This window comes from Tetrao urogallus (genome assembly GCF_951394365.1).
Source record: "Tetrao urogallus genome assembly, chromosome: 3".
Classification (NCBI taxonomy): Eukaryota; Metazoa; Chordata; class Aves; order Galliformes; family Phasianidae; genus Tetrao; species Tetrao urogallus.
Window position 1 is genome coordinate 58,774,798 of NC_136815.1, and position 13,545 is coordinate 58,788,342.

Genomic DNA, 13,545 nt, shown 5'->3' on the forward strand with positions numbered 1-13,545 from the left:
TACACCATTTTATGAACTTTATGTACTGAACGGGCAAATTTTAGCTGAAATAGAAGTACCTAACTGGGAGCAATCCTATACCTCTGATATATATGCCCTTCCATGAAGGGAAAACACAGTACATACATATAAATATATAAAAACCAAAGAGGATTTTAATATGCATGCAGATATACATGTACTGTGGAAGACTCATAGCATAAAACAAGATTCCACTTCTACACCTCAATTTTCAGTAGCACAATTTGCTTTTACTTGGAACCAAAACTGGCTGCTACCCATTTACATGGATTGCAATGGCAGAGAACAACTTCAGAACAGACCCTGTGTGAACACAGTCTGACTTCTGGGAGCTGAAAAGGCAGACAGTCTGCTACTGGCCTAACAAAAACCATGTACCCACTCTTATGCTAAGAACAGCATAAGTTCGTTCAGTCTCTCCATGCCTACTCCACACTGCCTTCCCACAAAGGTCAAGCACGTGACCCATGCACCCCTCTGGCTGTACTCATCCAGCAGATGTGGCTGAAGAAGCATGCTTTAACCATATTTTGAAGCAATTAAGCAGAGAAGATAGAAGTATAAAACTAGTCAAATTAATATGGATCCCCATTAAACAATATGCAAACTTCAGATTAAAGCTTCCAATAAAATGCTTTCATTTCTTTAGAACAGCATTTTTGTTTCTACTGGAGGACACTGAGATGACTTCTCATCCAATGCTTTTAACAAGCGGAACCAAAACCCTCTGGTTGCACAGACCTTCCAAAGAGCACACAATAAAAACAGCTTTACAACATCAGAAACTTAATATCAGATAAGACTCACACATATTGTCTCATTTTATGAAACTAAAAGCTGTGACACAACACTGAGTTTATTCTTACCCTTTGCACAAATCTTTCTTCTTGTGTTTTACTGTTTCTTGTAAAGAATAAGGAAAATTACGCATGAAGTGGTGCTTGAAATCAACAAGGTAATTCATTCGAAGCCATACTTCCTATTAAGGAAAGCAGATGACAGAAAATAATAAATAAGTAAAAAACATCATGCACAAACTTGAAGGTTCACAAAACATGGGATACAATTCAAGACTATAACATTTAATCCAAAATGGACTGGTATGTGTTCCTAGCACACACTAATGTGGATATATGCAATATTAAACCAAGGCAGTTAAAAATATCAATGCTTTTACATTAGTTTATCAGAGTGATACTCTGAGTTATTCGCTGTGACTGTCTTAAATTTTCCACTAAGACATATTCTGACAATGCCTTCATCTTCCCCATTATTAACACATTTCTAGTTCAAACCCTGACGACTTAAGACAACTTCCATTAAGGAGTCTATTCTTACAGAAAAAGGTTATTATATTCAAAAATAATTGTACCTTGTGGGTTAACAGACACTCCAGTCACTGTTCCACACACACACAAAAGCCTGCATTGCTAGCATATTGGTCAGGCACAATAATCTTTATTTTCAAGTACTAAGAAAATGACCATCATACTATTTCAAAGATTAACAGGCACATTCAAAGCACTTTTACAAAATGTCTCTAATAACCCCTTTGTCTCTTACAGGCTAAGGACTTTTTAAATAAGCAAAACTTTCATTTCCAAACTGAGCTCTATTTGAATACACCTTCTATACAAATGTGACTAAAAGGGAATAGAGAGGATGCAATTATAAAACACAGTATCCTCAAAAAATAAGTTATACAGTCATTATTGTTTTTTTTAAATACCCCAAGGTCACAATGCAATTGTATGTACATAAAATGTCTCACTCCATGACACGAGTACTCCTTTCATGTGACCAAGAGGCAGGTACTTGACAGCGAAGGGCAGCAGCCCTGAAGTAACCTAAAGAAAAAGGTCACAGCAGCAGGCTGCCACAGCCTCCTTTCTGCCTGCTTCCAAGAAGTCCTGACGAAAGGATGAAAAGGTAAACGGGAACAGTGTGCTTTGTTTGGACACTCCAAATTCATCCCTCAGACAGTGTATGTTGGCTAATACTGGTCTAGTGAGTTGATTCCACAATTTTTTTCCAGTAATTATTCTGTATGTTCTGTATACAGAACAGTTCTACAATCCTATACGCACACAAAACCAAAGAGCTGTAAAGATGTTCCTTCCAACTGGTCTCAAGAACCAACATGGGAAGTGTGCACTTTACAAGGTCTTCTGAAGAGCAGCAGAAGTTACAAAAAGGCAATCCGTTTACCAAGTAAAGAGACAAATCAGAGCAAAAGCTTCAAGGGTGTTTTCCAAAATACTTGAGGCTTCAATTTGGTGCCATGGGTGATGCCACCAGTCATGGCACAGCAGTGTAAGTTCTACCAGTCAGTTTGAGGACTTCAGTCCATCAATGTCCCTTACCTTTCCAAAGACTTAGGGTTTGTTTTCACCTCTGCTTCTCCAATGTGTAAAACTTTTCCAAGTATAAAAAGAATGAACACCTCCATATTTCCTCAGATTTATATTCTAGAAGTTACCTGGGAGATAACGCTTCTCTCCTACAGTATGAATTTCAGTCTTAAAACCTTCCATGCTGCAGTCACCAAGGATTCCTGGAGACTACTGCTGAACTGAGCAATGAATTCACTGGTTTCTTTCCTAAAGACTTTAAAACAAAAAAAATCCAAGGCTTTTTGTCTCTTACTAAACAAAATACTTTCACTACTTACAGTCACCAACTCAACAACCAACTCATCGGTTTCTGATCAAAACAAATATGAACTGTCATCATTAATGCCACATTTCAGTTCTCCCTTACCATTTTGTATGTTTCATCGTGCCGCTTTGTGAGCTTCCACAACAAATGTATTATACTAAGCACTTGCTGCATAAGTTGTTGACAATCTGATTCCAAAAGATTTCCGAGAATGGGAGCTGATTGTGCAGGAGATGCTTCAATCCAGCACTCAATCAGTAATGGAATTATTATCTCAATAAAACCTTTTAAATTTTCAGCCGAGGACAGGCCTTTTTCTGCACTGTCCATTACACTTGCCAGAGACCTATATGACAAAAAGCAGAAAAAAAGAAAAAAAGAAAAAAAAAAAAAAGATCACACCTTTGAAAACAGTTTAGAGCAAAACCACTTTCCTGCTTTCTTTATACCAAAAAAATATATATAATTTTAACACATAAAATTTGCCTTTTTTCTTGCTAGATATTCAATTTGAAAGGGAGTTCAAACCAACTACAACAAACCTGGTCCTGAGTCTCCCCACAAATATGTGTTTCTAGAACAGCTTCTTACATGTCATTATTTCCCTTCCTATTCTTACATGTAGTCTATAGAAAAGGGAGAAATACGACTTGCATTATCATATCACCTTCAAGCAATAGATGAGATTCCACTGTGCTCAGCAGAACAGAATAAAAAAAAGCTTTAAGTCCCTTGAAACAAAATAATTAAACTGACTACAAAGTATTGTCAAACACACGAGGTTTATTACAGTTATTGCTGACGATCATTATTAATAAACACAATGGTTGTTCATAACCATAGAAAAATAGTTAAGAAAAAACATAATCAATTACCACTGTGATGGTTTAAATTAAAATAAAACTCTGAAGAGTGACTAGCTCCTAAAGTTATTAAAATGTCTTGGTAATGAAGACAAATAAAAATTATCCAAAAATGAAGAGATAGATTAAACTAAATATATATACTGAATATCCTAGAAAGTAAGAAAAAAAGCTTCTCAGAACACTTCTTAGTCCAAAAGAGATTATCCACACTGATGGCAAAATTCTGCTCCCAGATAAATTCAGACAATTTATATCCATTCTGTAAAGAAAATTCTTTAAAGAAAGTAACTACTGAAGAACTTCTGCTGTTTTGATGCAATAGAAAAGCTTCTGAATGGGCTCCTAAACAACAGAAGGACACCTGAAGTGAGGAAAAAAAGCAACACAGAAGAGCAATAACAACTTCAACTTATAATCGCTGGCGCTGCATTCCATGATAATTTTTTCACAAAATGCTCATAGTAAGGAATTCCCCTAATTCTGAACTCCTAATACAGATAAAAATTGTATGCTGGATTTCCCACTAAATCCCTTTCTATTTCAATGATATTCCCAAAGATACTTCTACTTATGAATTCAAAATGAGATCTGAATCACTACCTGCTTTCTTGCCACAGATTGTTTATAAATATTTCAATTTCAGATTGGATTAAAGAGATAAAGCTGCTTTCTGTGGTCATTCTGCAACTTCCAAACTACCCAATTAGTTACATCTTTCCAGGACATTCCCCTCTCCTTCCAAACTCAGCAGTAGCAGTAGCAACCAATGTGTCCAGACAACTTAATTAAGCTTTGCTCCTATTAAATTAAAGCATTTGATGTTAATTGTCTACCAGCTATAGACATCATAGTGAAGCCATCAGTTTCTTTCAGACTACAAAGTTTAGGTAAGTCCAGGGTAGACATGCAAAGACATGGCAGACAAATCAAATGTGGCCAGTTATGGCTGTCATGAGTCTCCAAGCATCACTGGACAAGAAAGTCAGTATCTGCTGACACCTGTAATTTTACTGAACAGTGTTGTTTTTAATGACCTAATAAGGCTTGAATGAAATAGTATAGTGTCAGTAGTTGGCTAACATAGTTCGGAAGTCTTTTTTCTTCATCATTTCCCTGAAAATTATATCTGGTATCACAACAGAGCTCTGGCATTAGAGCAATCTACACTGGAAAAATTACCTTGTTAAACAACGAGTAGCACAAAACATGAGAAGTTGGCAATACCTGAATATTCCTACAGTAGTACAATAATGCACAACCAGCTATTTTAATAGATACCTGAAACAAGGAATGGGGGAAAACAAAAACAAAAAACTCTGAGAGAATCAGTACCAAAATGGACTCAACCAGATGCTGAAAGTGTCTGGGCAAGAAAACTTAGCAGAACTTTCATGTCACCCGGACAAAAGAAGCCCATACATCTCAAGATAATCTTTTTCATACATTCAAGGTTGACAGCAGAAGCGGTAAATAAAATTTTGCTGACAGTTACAGATTACAAGTTTAAGTGTAATCTGTTCAGCATGCATTTGATGAGTGCAATATCCTTTGCCAACAAGCGGTCACCGGAACAAGGAAAGTTGGATGCCAAATGAAGTGCTGACCTTTTTGTCACATGTCCGTTATCAGTATTCTCTAACAGTAGCGTGGCTCTGAGAAACGCCAGAAAGCACATTACCTTCACATCGGGATAAATATCACTGAGGGGAGCTGTCAGATATTCATATACATAAGCCTTTAAGCTGTCATTTCTCTTAAAATGCTAATATTCTTATGAAAAATATCAAACAAAAGCATTTATCTTCATGGTAGGTTATCTGCAACTTGAGAGTAGGAGAGTAAAAGAAATTTTGGAAAGTCAAGGAAGCACAAAAGAAACAGAAAAAAGGAAAACAACTGCCAGCTGCTAAAAATAGGAAGCCACTGGAAATTAGCAATTTTTTTTTCAATCTTGAAGTCAGATTACGGGAGCTCCTCTTCCTTACAGGCACCTCCATCATCAACTCTAGAAGAAAAACACTCAGCTGTATTCCCCACATCTGCCCATTCTGATACACAGGTCACAGCACATATTTACTACGTCATGTCTTCCACTTAGGCCACTCAAGTCTTCTCCAGTTTACTACGCAGCTTCAGTTTGTCCTTTCTCAGCAGGAACAGATGCTCTACTGTTTTGCTTCAGTACCATTTCCAGTCCAAAACAAGATCTTCGTATCCCAAAATCAAGTTGTGCAGACTTTCCATTTTCCCAAACCTGAAATGAATTTGATGCAGAAGGCAGCAGTCAGCACATAATGCAGAGAACATCCTATTAGTTTCCTAACTTATTAAGATTTTTTATTCACATATAGTAGGAAGACGTAACACACAACGAAAAACAATAGTCTTATGATGTTCACTACTGAACTATTCAGCATTCCAAGCTCAGAAGAGATCTACACAGTTTACCAAGCACTGACACTGCTGTTTTGAAACTCTTGTTCTGCAAGCACTAGATTATCTAGGATTTGGCACCCCTACCTGTAGAACTTCCAAGAGAAACATAACTTGGCAACTAAAAATATATATATTATTGGAGATATTTGTACTTTTTAAAAGAATAAAGTTAAAACTTATTCCTGCATGTTTTTAAAAACCTCTTGGATGTGGTTCTCAGGGACATGATTTAGTGGAGGGTTGTTAATTAGGGTACTATGGCTGGGTTGTGATCTTTTCCAACCTGAGCAATTCTATGATTCTATGAGACCTTTTATCATCAGCGCACACACACAATGCAATTATAGCTACTTCTGGTTTGTTTGACTCTTCCCTACCTATAGTTAAGGTTTTACAATTTCTGCATTGACTTCTTCAAAGAAAAATAGAAAAATACACTGTTTAAGATCTTAGAAATCTTCAAAGAGCATTAAAGCATTAAAAACCTTTCACACCTCTTACTTGACATCATTTTTGCCCCTGCAGTAATGGTCACAGCAAAGGCAAAAGGAATGGGAATGACTGTCAAAAGCCATTGCTGGGATTGAATGAGAAAGAACTAAGCTTCTTCAGATTACTAGAAAAGATTTCAGAGAAGGGCCTCATGCTGTAAGTATCTACACTGTTTCTCACAGCAAATCCAAAAGCTAGAATACCTTTTGCTCTTAACATACTGTGCATATCCAGTAAAATAAACTTTATGGGCCCTTTAAATAATAATAACAACAAAAAAAAAAGATTACACCAAAACAGTGAGCATACGCAATAAAAAGAGAAATATTCAAGTACCTTGTACAAGTATTCTTTCTCTTTCCATTCTTCTGTTCTGCTGCCATCAGTTTTCTCTGCCAACTTCGCCTTGGATGTTAGCAATGTTTCCTTCTACTCTTCTGGCTCCTCCTCATGCTTGCAAATGGCTTTTTGAAAGTATTTATAACCAGAAGCGGATCACGATGTTTCACCGAAATCTAGCTCCTCAGAAAAGGGGAATCCAATTCAGGTGACACCAGATGTAAAGTTTACTTTCCTAGACCTTGGATACAATGCACCTTTAACTACTAGAGGGCACAGAACATCACACACTGCGCATCATTCAGTGCACAATACAAGAATCCCCTGATATTCTGTGGTCTGTAACTGTATGATGCTGACTGTACAGATGAAATCCTTAGGGCTGTTTTTCACTCAGCTGCCTCAAGACTGGCTTTCACTGCAGCAGATACTCTTGGTTGTGACTGAACTCTTATGCTACTTAAACCACTTTCATAAGAACAAGCAGCATATTTTATTTAGTTCCATGTAAGTGTCCTACACCTACTGTAAGTAATCCACTCTCTACCAAGAGGAAGCCTAAGAGAATAGGAATGGAACAGTCATTTGCGTGTCACCGGCATGGAGATGGAGAAGATCTGCTAATTCACACCAATACCTATGGCATTAAAAGAGAACACCACTTCTTCTGAGCCTCCTTCAAAGATAGGAGGTAGGCATAATGATGGATTGAACAGTGGGTTTTGTATATTTTTTTCTGTCACTGACCTCCTTGGATGAATTTGGTAAAACCCACGTTAGTGTAGTTGGTCTTCCCTAGCAGTAAAACAAGGGTTGTGATTTCTCTTCAAACCGCTTTGAAATCTATTAACTAGAAGTGCTGCGTAACAGCTAAACACCATTTCTTTTTATTTTCAGGTAGATCATTCCAGGTGTTCTGTCACCACGTATGTAACATCTACAGAAGCACATATACATGATGATGGCAACACACAAAGGTACCATAAGAAAAAAGCTGGGGAGGGAATGTTCCCCTCTGGTTTGAGGAGCAGTCGAATAAGGAAGGAGGGAGATAAACAAATATTGTTAATTATTTCTCCCTAAACTTCACCTCAGACCTACCTAGAGTTACTATAAACCACACAGACCTTTCTGTGACAAAACAAATTATGCCTTTTTCCACTTTCAACAACGTGTCTTGGAAGAAACACCTTTTATTCATAGTGAAGATATAAACTGATGAATTAAGAACACCTCCAACTGGAAACTCAGCAGACATACTATTTTGCAAAGAAGTTACTTTAAAATGAAGAAATTAAGATTCCTTCTAACGCTGTTATACTCTCCATGGTAAAAGCATAAAATTTCAGTCAAATTCATTATCACTGTGTAACAAACACATTTACATTTAGTACAGAGAAATCCGTTTGCTTGCCCCTCCACTTATCTGACAGCCTGAAATAACTTGTAGTCTTCGGTTTGCAATCCAAAAAAAACACTCAAGAGTTGCTCTTCCAGTATTATAATACCATTAAGCTTTAATTTGCTAGCAAGAAAGTTCATTATCTACACACAGCCCACTCATCTGCCGACTATTTCCAGTTTTCAAGCTACTACAGTAAAACTGCACAATTACCCTGAATGCCCCAAAAGACTCTTCAGATGCAATGTCTCAACAAGAATAGCTGCTTTCAACAGCTATAAGCCAGCTTATCATAAATCATTATTGTAGAGCTGACATTAACTTATTTTGGAATTAATGTTTTCTCACCTCAATCTAAACGATGAGTTCATCTTTGGTCGTAAGCCACCACTTTCATACAGATGTATGTGCTGTTGATTATTTGCATGGACCTTCCAGCTAATAAATATTGGGCTCCTCACAGAATGAGGGCTATCCCTTTGCTCTTGAAGTCCCTCATCTTCTATTTCACTGGATCCATCAACCACTGCCTGGAGGAACTTCTTGAGCCTGATAAGTACATTTAACCTCCACTGCTGAGATGTTACTCTGCGGTTTGGGTTAACAGACAGCATCCAGGAAAGTTTCTCTTTGCTTTTCAGTCTTTTTGACAGTTGCTGGTGAGAAATAAGCTCTACAAAATTCTTCAGTAATATACTACTGCGGTCTGTAAGAAGAGCTGGGTATGCTTCCAATAAAACGTCCAGGACTTTCAGTGAATCTTCCTGAATTCCTTCGCTGATGTGAGTCATGGCACTGGAGAGATGGGCACTTACCAAAGGAAAAAACGGAGCAATCTGCTCAGCTCTTATTTTTGAAGCCAAGAACTGAAGCAGGTGAACAGCCGCTCCCCTGACACCAGAATCTTTGTCTGTAAACACTGCTGCCACTTCACTAATTATATTTGAAAGGTGTGCATCAATTAGAAACGGATACTGAGACAGGAGATCTTTGAGCCCAAGGAGTGCATTGTGTTTAACCCCAGGACTATAATGGTGCATCTGCGAAAGTAAATCCTGTTAGAAAAGAAACATATTAGTTATCATTACTACTCTGAGCTTTTTACTTCCTTACCCACCTTCTAGTTCTTTTTTTTTTTTTTTGCCAAACACTAAAAAATACAGAATCTGTTCTAATGCACTGCTGTGTGCAGAAGCATAGTACTTTCAAAACAAATACGCTATTGGTTTGTGGTGTAGCAATGAACAAATCAGCAATATTCAAAAACAGGAAAAACAAGATACCACAACCTGTTCTTCAGGTAACAAGATAACTTTCATACATAAGTAAACATACAACCCTACTAACTTAGCAGAGGTTTTGAAACCCTGCTCTTATTTTATAATCTCAGACTCAAAAACAGCATTAATCCCTGATACTCAGAGGACGATGCAACTTCAGCTTTCCATTGCTGAAAAGCCTAGCCTTGAGTTATATGCAGGCCCAGCAATTTAAGTCATTTAGTTCAAGGGTCAGCTTAGTTTTGTGTCTCATTGTTTTTTTTAAATACACCTTTTTTTTCTTAGACACTAGTAACTATAAGGACTCAGGCAAATGTCATTATCTGTCATTCAGAATGTATCACCCACCACGTACCTTTATGTTAAGTTTTCTGTTCTGTGTAGTAAGCATTCCATCTTCTTTAAGCTGTTCAGGAATTTGTATGGCCTTTGTTTTGAAAGTGGTATCTGTTGCATTTTCTAGTTTAGGCTTTTTTTTCCCAACTTTTAATTTCACTTTCTGGAAGTCTTCTTGATGTTTCCTTTTTTTAGTCATCCTGATTCTCTGCAAAAAGACATTCAGAATTTCAATGTGATTGAACACATTTTCCACCAAAGAGCAGCAAACTGCTGGTGAAAGCTACAGTTTTTACATATTTCCTCTGCATAAACTACTGCAGACCAGACGCTAGGCTAAACAGACCTTATCTACAATTTGGCTGTCTTCACTTTGAGAACAGCTTTACTGAAAAAGATCACTTGAAGATCTTCATCTTCTACTGCTTTATCAGAATATGTAGGAGTTGTGGGTTTTTGTTTCTTTTGTTTCTTTTAGAAGAGGTCCTGCCAGTGAAGCAGTTTTTTACACACTGGACACCTGTCAAGGCTAAAGAGCTCAGTGGAATGTCTTATTTCATTTGTACATTGCTTAGCAACTTGATCACAACCAGCATACTAGTCTGCACAGGTAAAATCATGGATCTCATCAGGCCTTTGCTGATAACACAGCACACAGGCCCAGGTAAACTTCCACCACACTCTCAAAAGTGCAGACATTAAAGATTAACAATTAAAAGTAAAGGAGAAAAAAAAAAAACAGAAAACTAAAAAAGCACAGGGAGTGAAAAGATGCTGAAAAGCTAAGTCATATTTAATAAGGCATAAAAAATAAGGTGGTAGGGATAGCTCTACTTAGATCACAGTCATACTGGACCAAACACACAACAAGCAGAACAAATTAAAACCAACACTTTGGTTTCTGCCTGGCCTTCAATATATCTGTCCAGATAAGAGCATGCTTAGTTCAGCCAGCTCAAAGAAAACATGTTACACCACTGGCTCCTTATCTTGCTTCTCCGGCCACTTCAATACATCCAAATTCAGTGCCACAGTACTCAACACCACACACAAATCACGCTCTGATTTCCATTATTGAAGACCATGAATCCACAGTCCAGTGAGCCCTAGAAGTGGTCGTAGAGACTGCAACTATTTAAAAAGGAGAAGGATGGGATAAGTAGAAAGTGGTTACGATGTTTAACATTTCACAACTTTCTAATAGCAAAAGATCATCCAGGCAGCTGGAAATGTGATTGCTTCCCGATCTCACTGCATGCAGCACTTATATCCAGCTTTAAAGGTTCGTGCTGTCAGGCCTATAAACCTGATTATTTTTCAATATAACAGAATCTCTCAAGCTACTCTGCGGGTAACTGGCTTTTGGACATATTTGAACACCGTGAACACAAGGTTCAACATTTCAAGATTAATTTTATTGGAAAAAAAAGTATACACTCATGACTAAACCTACAATAAAGCGGACATGATCACCACTCACTCTAGGAAATAAAATTTCATAGCTGATTTTTCAATGGACTTCAGATTTGGTAGATCTGTGCTGCATTACATTGCTTCATATTCACATCACAGCTCTATGTAAGGCCATCTGAAGTTTTTGCACTAGTATTTGTCGACTGAAAAGATTTTTAAAAATCTCAAGTGGTATGTTCAGTTTTGAGCAAGAAAGACAGTGAGGCCCTGGAGCGTGTCCAGAGAAGAGCAACAAAGCTGTGAGGGCTCTGGAACACATTCTGGCAACAGCAGGCCCACGGGAGACCTTATCTCACTCTACTGCCTGAAAGGAGGTGATAATGAGGTAGGAGTCAGCCTCTTTTCTCAGGTAACAGAGATAGGAAAAGAGGTGATGGCCTCAAGTTGTAACAGGGGAAGTTCAGGTTGGATATTAGGGAGAATTTCTTCTCAGAAAGAGTGGGTGAGGCTGCTAGGGAGGTGGTGGGGTCAACATCCACGGAGGTGTTCAGGAACCGTGTGGATGTGGCGCCGAGGGTCGTGGTCAGTGGGCATGGTGGGAGTGGGCTAATGGTTGGACTACATTATCTTAGTGTTTTCTTCCAACCTTAATGATTCTATGAATGCTTACTGCAATGCTTGCTTTAACAGAGACATTAAGGTCTCTCCCCACATGACGAAGCATCTGCCTTCCACTTAACATTACCTTTATAAATGCAGGCATGCACACACTTGAACAAAATTAAGTTACTTTAAAGGAGAAAGCCTATAAAATATACTCTCTCCTTCTAGAAGGAAGCAGTAGTTTACCTCGCAACGCGAATATTAGAACAGCTAACTTATTAGAAACCTCAACACACCTATTTCCAGCTCTTCAGCGGGAGGCCAGATCAGGAAAAAAACGGTTACAAAACCAGAGCTGTGAGAGCACCGTAGCGGCGTAACAAGGCGCTCGGCACAGCCGTGCACGCTGCAAGCACTGGCTGCAAGCACCTCAGCGAGGCTCCAGGCCGGCAGGTCCCGGCGCCGCAGCCCCAGCCGTACCCTGCCGGTCCCCCTGCAGCAGCAGCGAGCCGAGCGCACCCACCGCTTTCTACACGAACGCGAAGTACCGAGAACCACGCGGCTCTCCCCGCCTCGGCTCCGCCCGCTCGGGACGCCTCCAGGCGCTTCCCGGCCTCCCTCACGCCGCGATCCGCCGAACGCGGCCCCGCGCAGACCCCAGGATGCTGAGAGGGCCGGGCTCCCGCCCCGCCGCCCTCCTTCCCTCCCCGCCGTCGGTACCGTACCCGCCGCCCGACGCAGGCGGTGCCCGCCTAGGCAGCCGCTCGCTCCTCCCGGCGCATCTTCGGCCGCGCTGCGGCAGCGCACCGTGCCGTGAGGCGGGGCCGCCCTCCAGCCGGCCGTCGGTTCCGCGGGTAGCGCGGCCACGCACTCCTCGCGGCGACCGCTTTCCCGCGTAGGGAAGGGGGGCGGTTCACACAAAAGGCGGCCGCGGGAGCGGGGCGGGCAGGGCCGCGCCGCCTCCTTCCCCTCTTCCGTCCTCCTTCGCGGGCACGACGACGACGACACCGCCGGGCCCCGCGCGCGCCGCCCCAGCCCCTCACTAACCACGCGGCAGCGGAGCCCCCTTCCGCCCCCGAGAGCCTGCCCGGAAACGGCCGCCCACGTGAGCGGCGGCGGACAGCGCGCGCGGCAACAGATAGCGCGCACTTCCTCTCAGGGGCGCCCCCTGCCGCCACGGAGGTCCACCCAACTCGCTTCTTCAAGCGAAAACGATTTATTTTTGGGTTATTGCTTTGTTGTGTGTGGCTCTTTGTAGTGTTAGCTTTCTTGCTAACACTAAGATCAGAAGCACTTGTTTTTTTTCTTTTTTTTGTTTTTTTTTTTTGTTTTTTGTTTTTTTGCGAAATAAGCATTTTATAGCACTTTTTTTTTTTTTTTAAAACAAGGGTTCATCTTCAGGAGTACACTTGTAAGTTTTTGCTTACACCAGCCCCATAAAGTTCTCAAAGACATTTTCAACTTTGCAGTGACACATAATTTCAAGCAGGAAATAGACTTATTTTGCAGTCAGCTGCAGAAATGGTCTTCAAGCAGTCTGCAGGTCCCTCTCTGCCTTCTTCTCTGACCACAGTAGTCAATCCCACCTCAATGCAACTCAATCAGGTCACTGAAGTAATTACATTACACTGTCCCAATTTGATCCTACATCAGCTACAAGTAAAACAGCACTAAAGGATTCAGCACGCAAAGTCTCACT

General features: G+C 40.2%; 1 protein-coding gene across 1 annotated transcript in view; it reads right to left on the reverse strand.

Annotated features, from left to right (window-relative positions):
* TEX10 (testis expressed 10) overlaps positions 1-10,032 on the reverse strand; it is a gene marked incomplete at its 3' end in the record, with an annotated part of 47,597 nt that extends 37,565 nt beyond the window's left edge. Inside the window, exons 1-4 of the mRNA XM_079533817.1 lie at positions 9,850-10,032; positions 8,563-9,269; positions 2,782-3,025; positions 888-1,000 (exon numbers count right to left, since the gene is read on the reverse strand). Of these exons, the coding sequence (XP_079389943.1) occupies positions 888-1,000; positions 2,782-3,025; positions 8,563-9,269; positions 9,850-10,029 (1,244 nt within the window). The 5' untranslated portion in view covers positions 10,030-10,032. The remainder of the gene's footprint in view (positions 1-887; positions 1,001-2,781; positions 3,026-8,562; positions 9,270-9,849) is intronic.
* Positions 10,033-13,545: the final 3,513 nt, after the last annotated feature.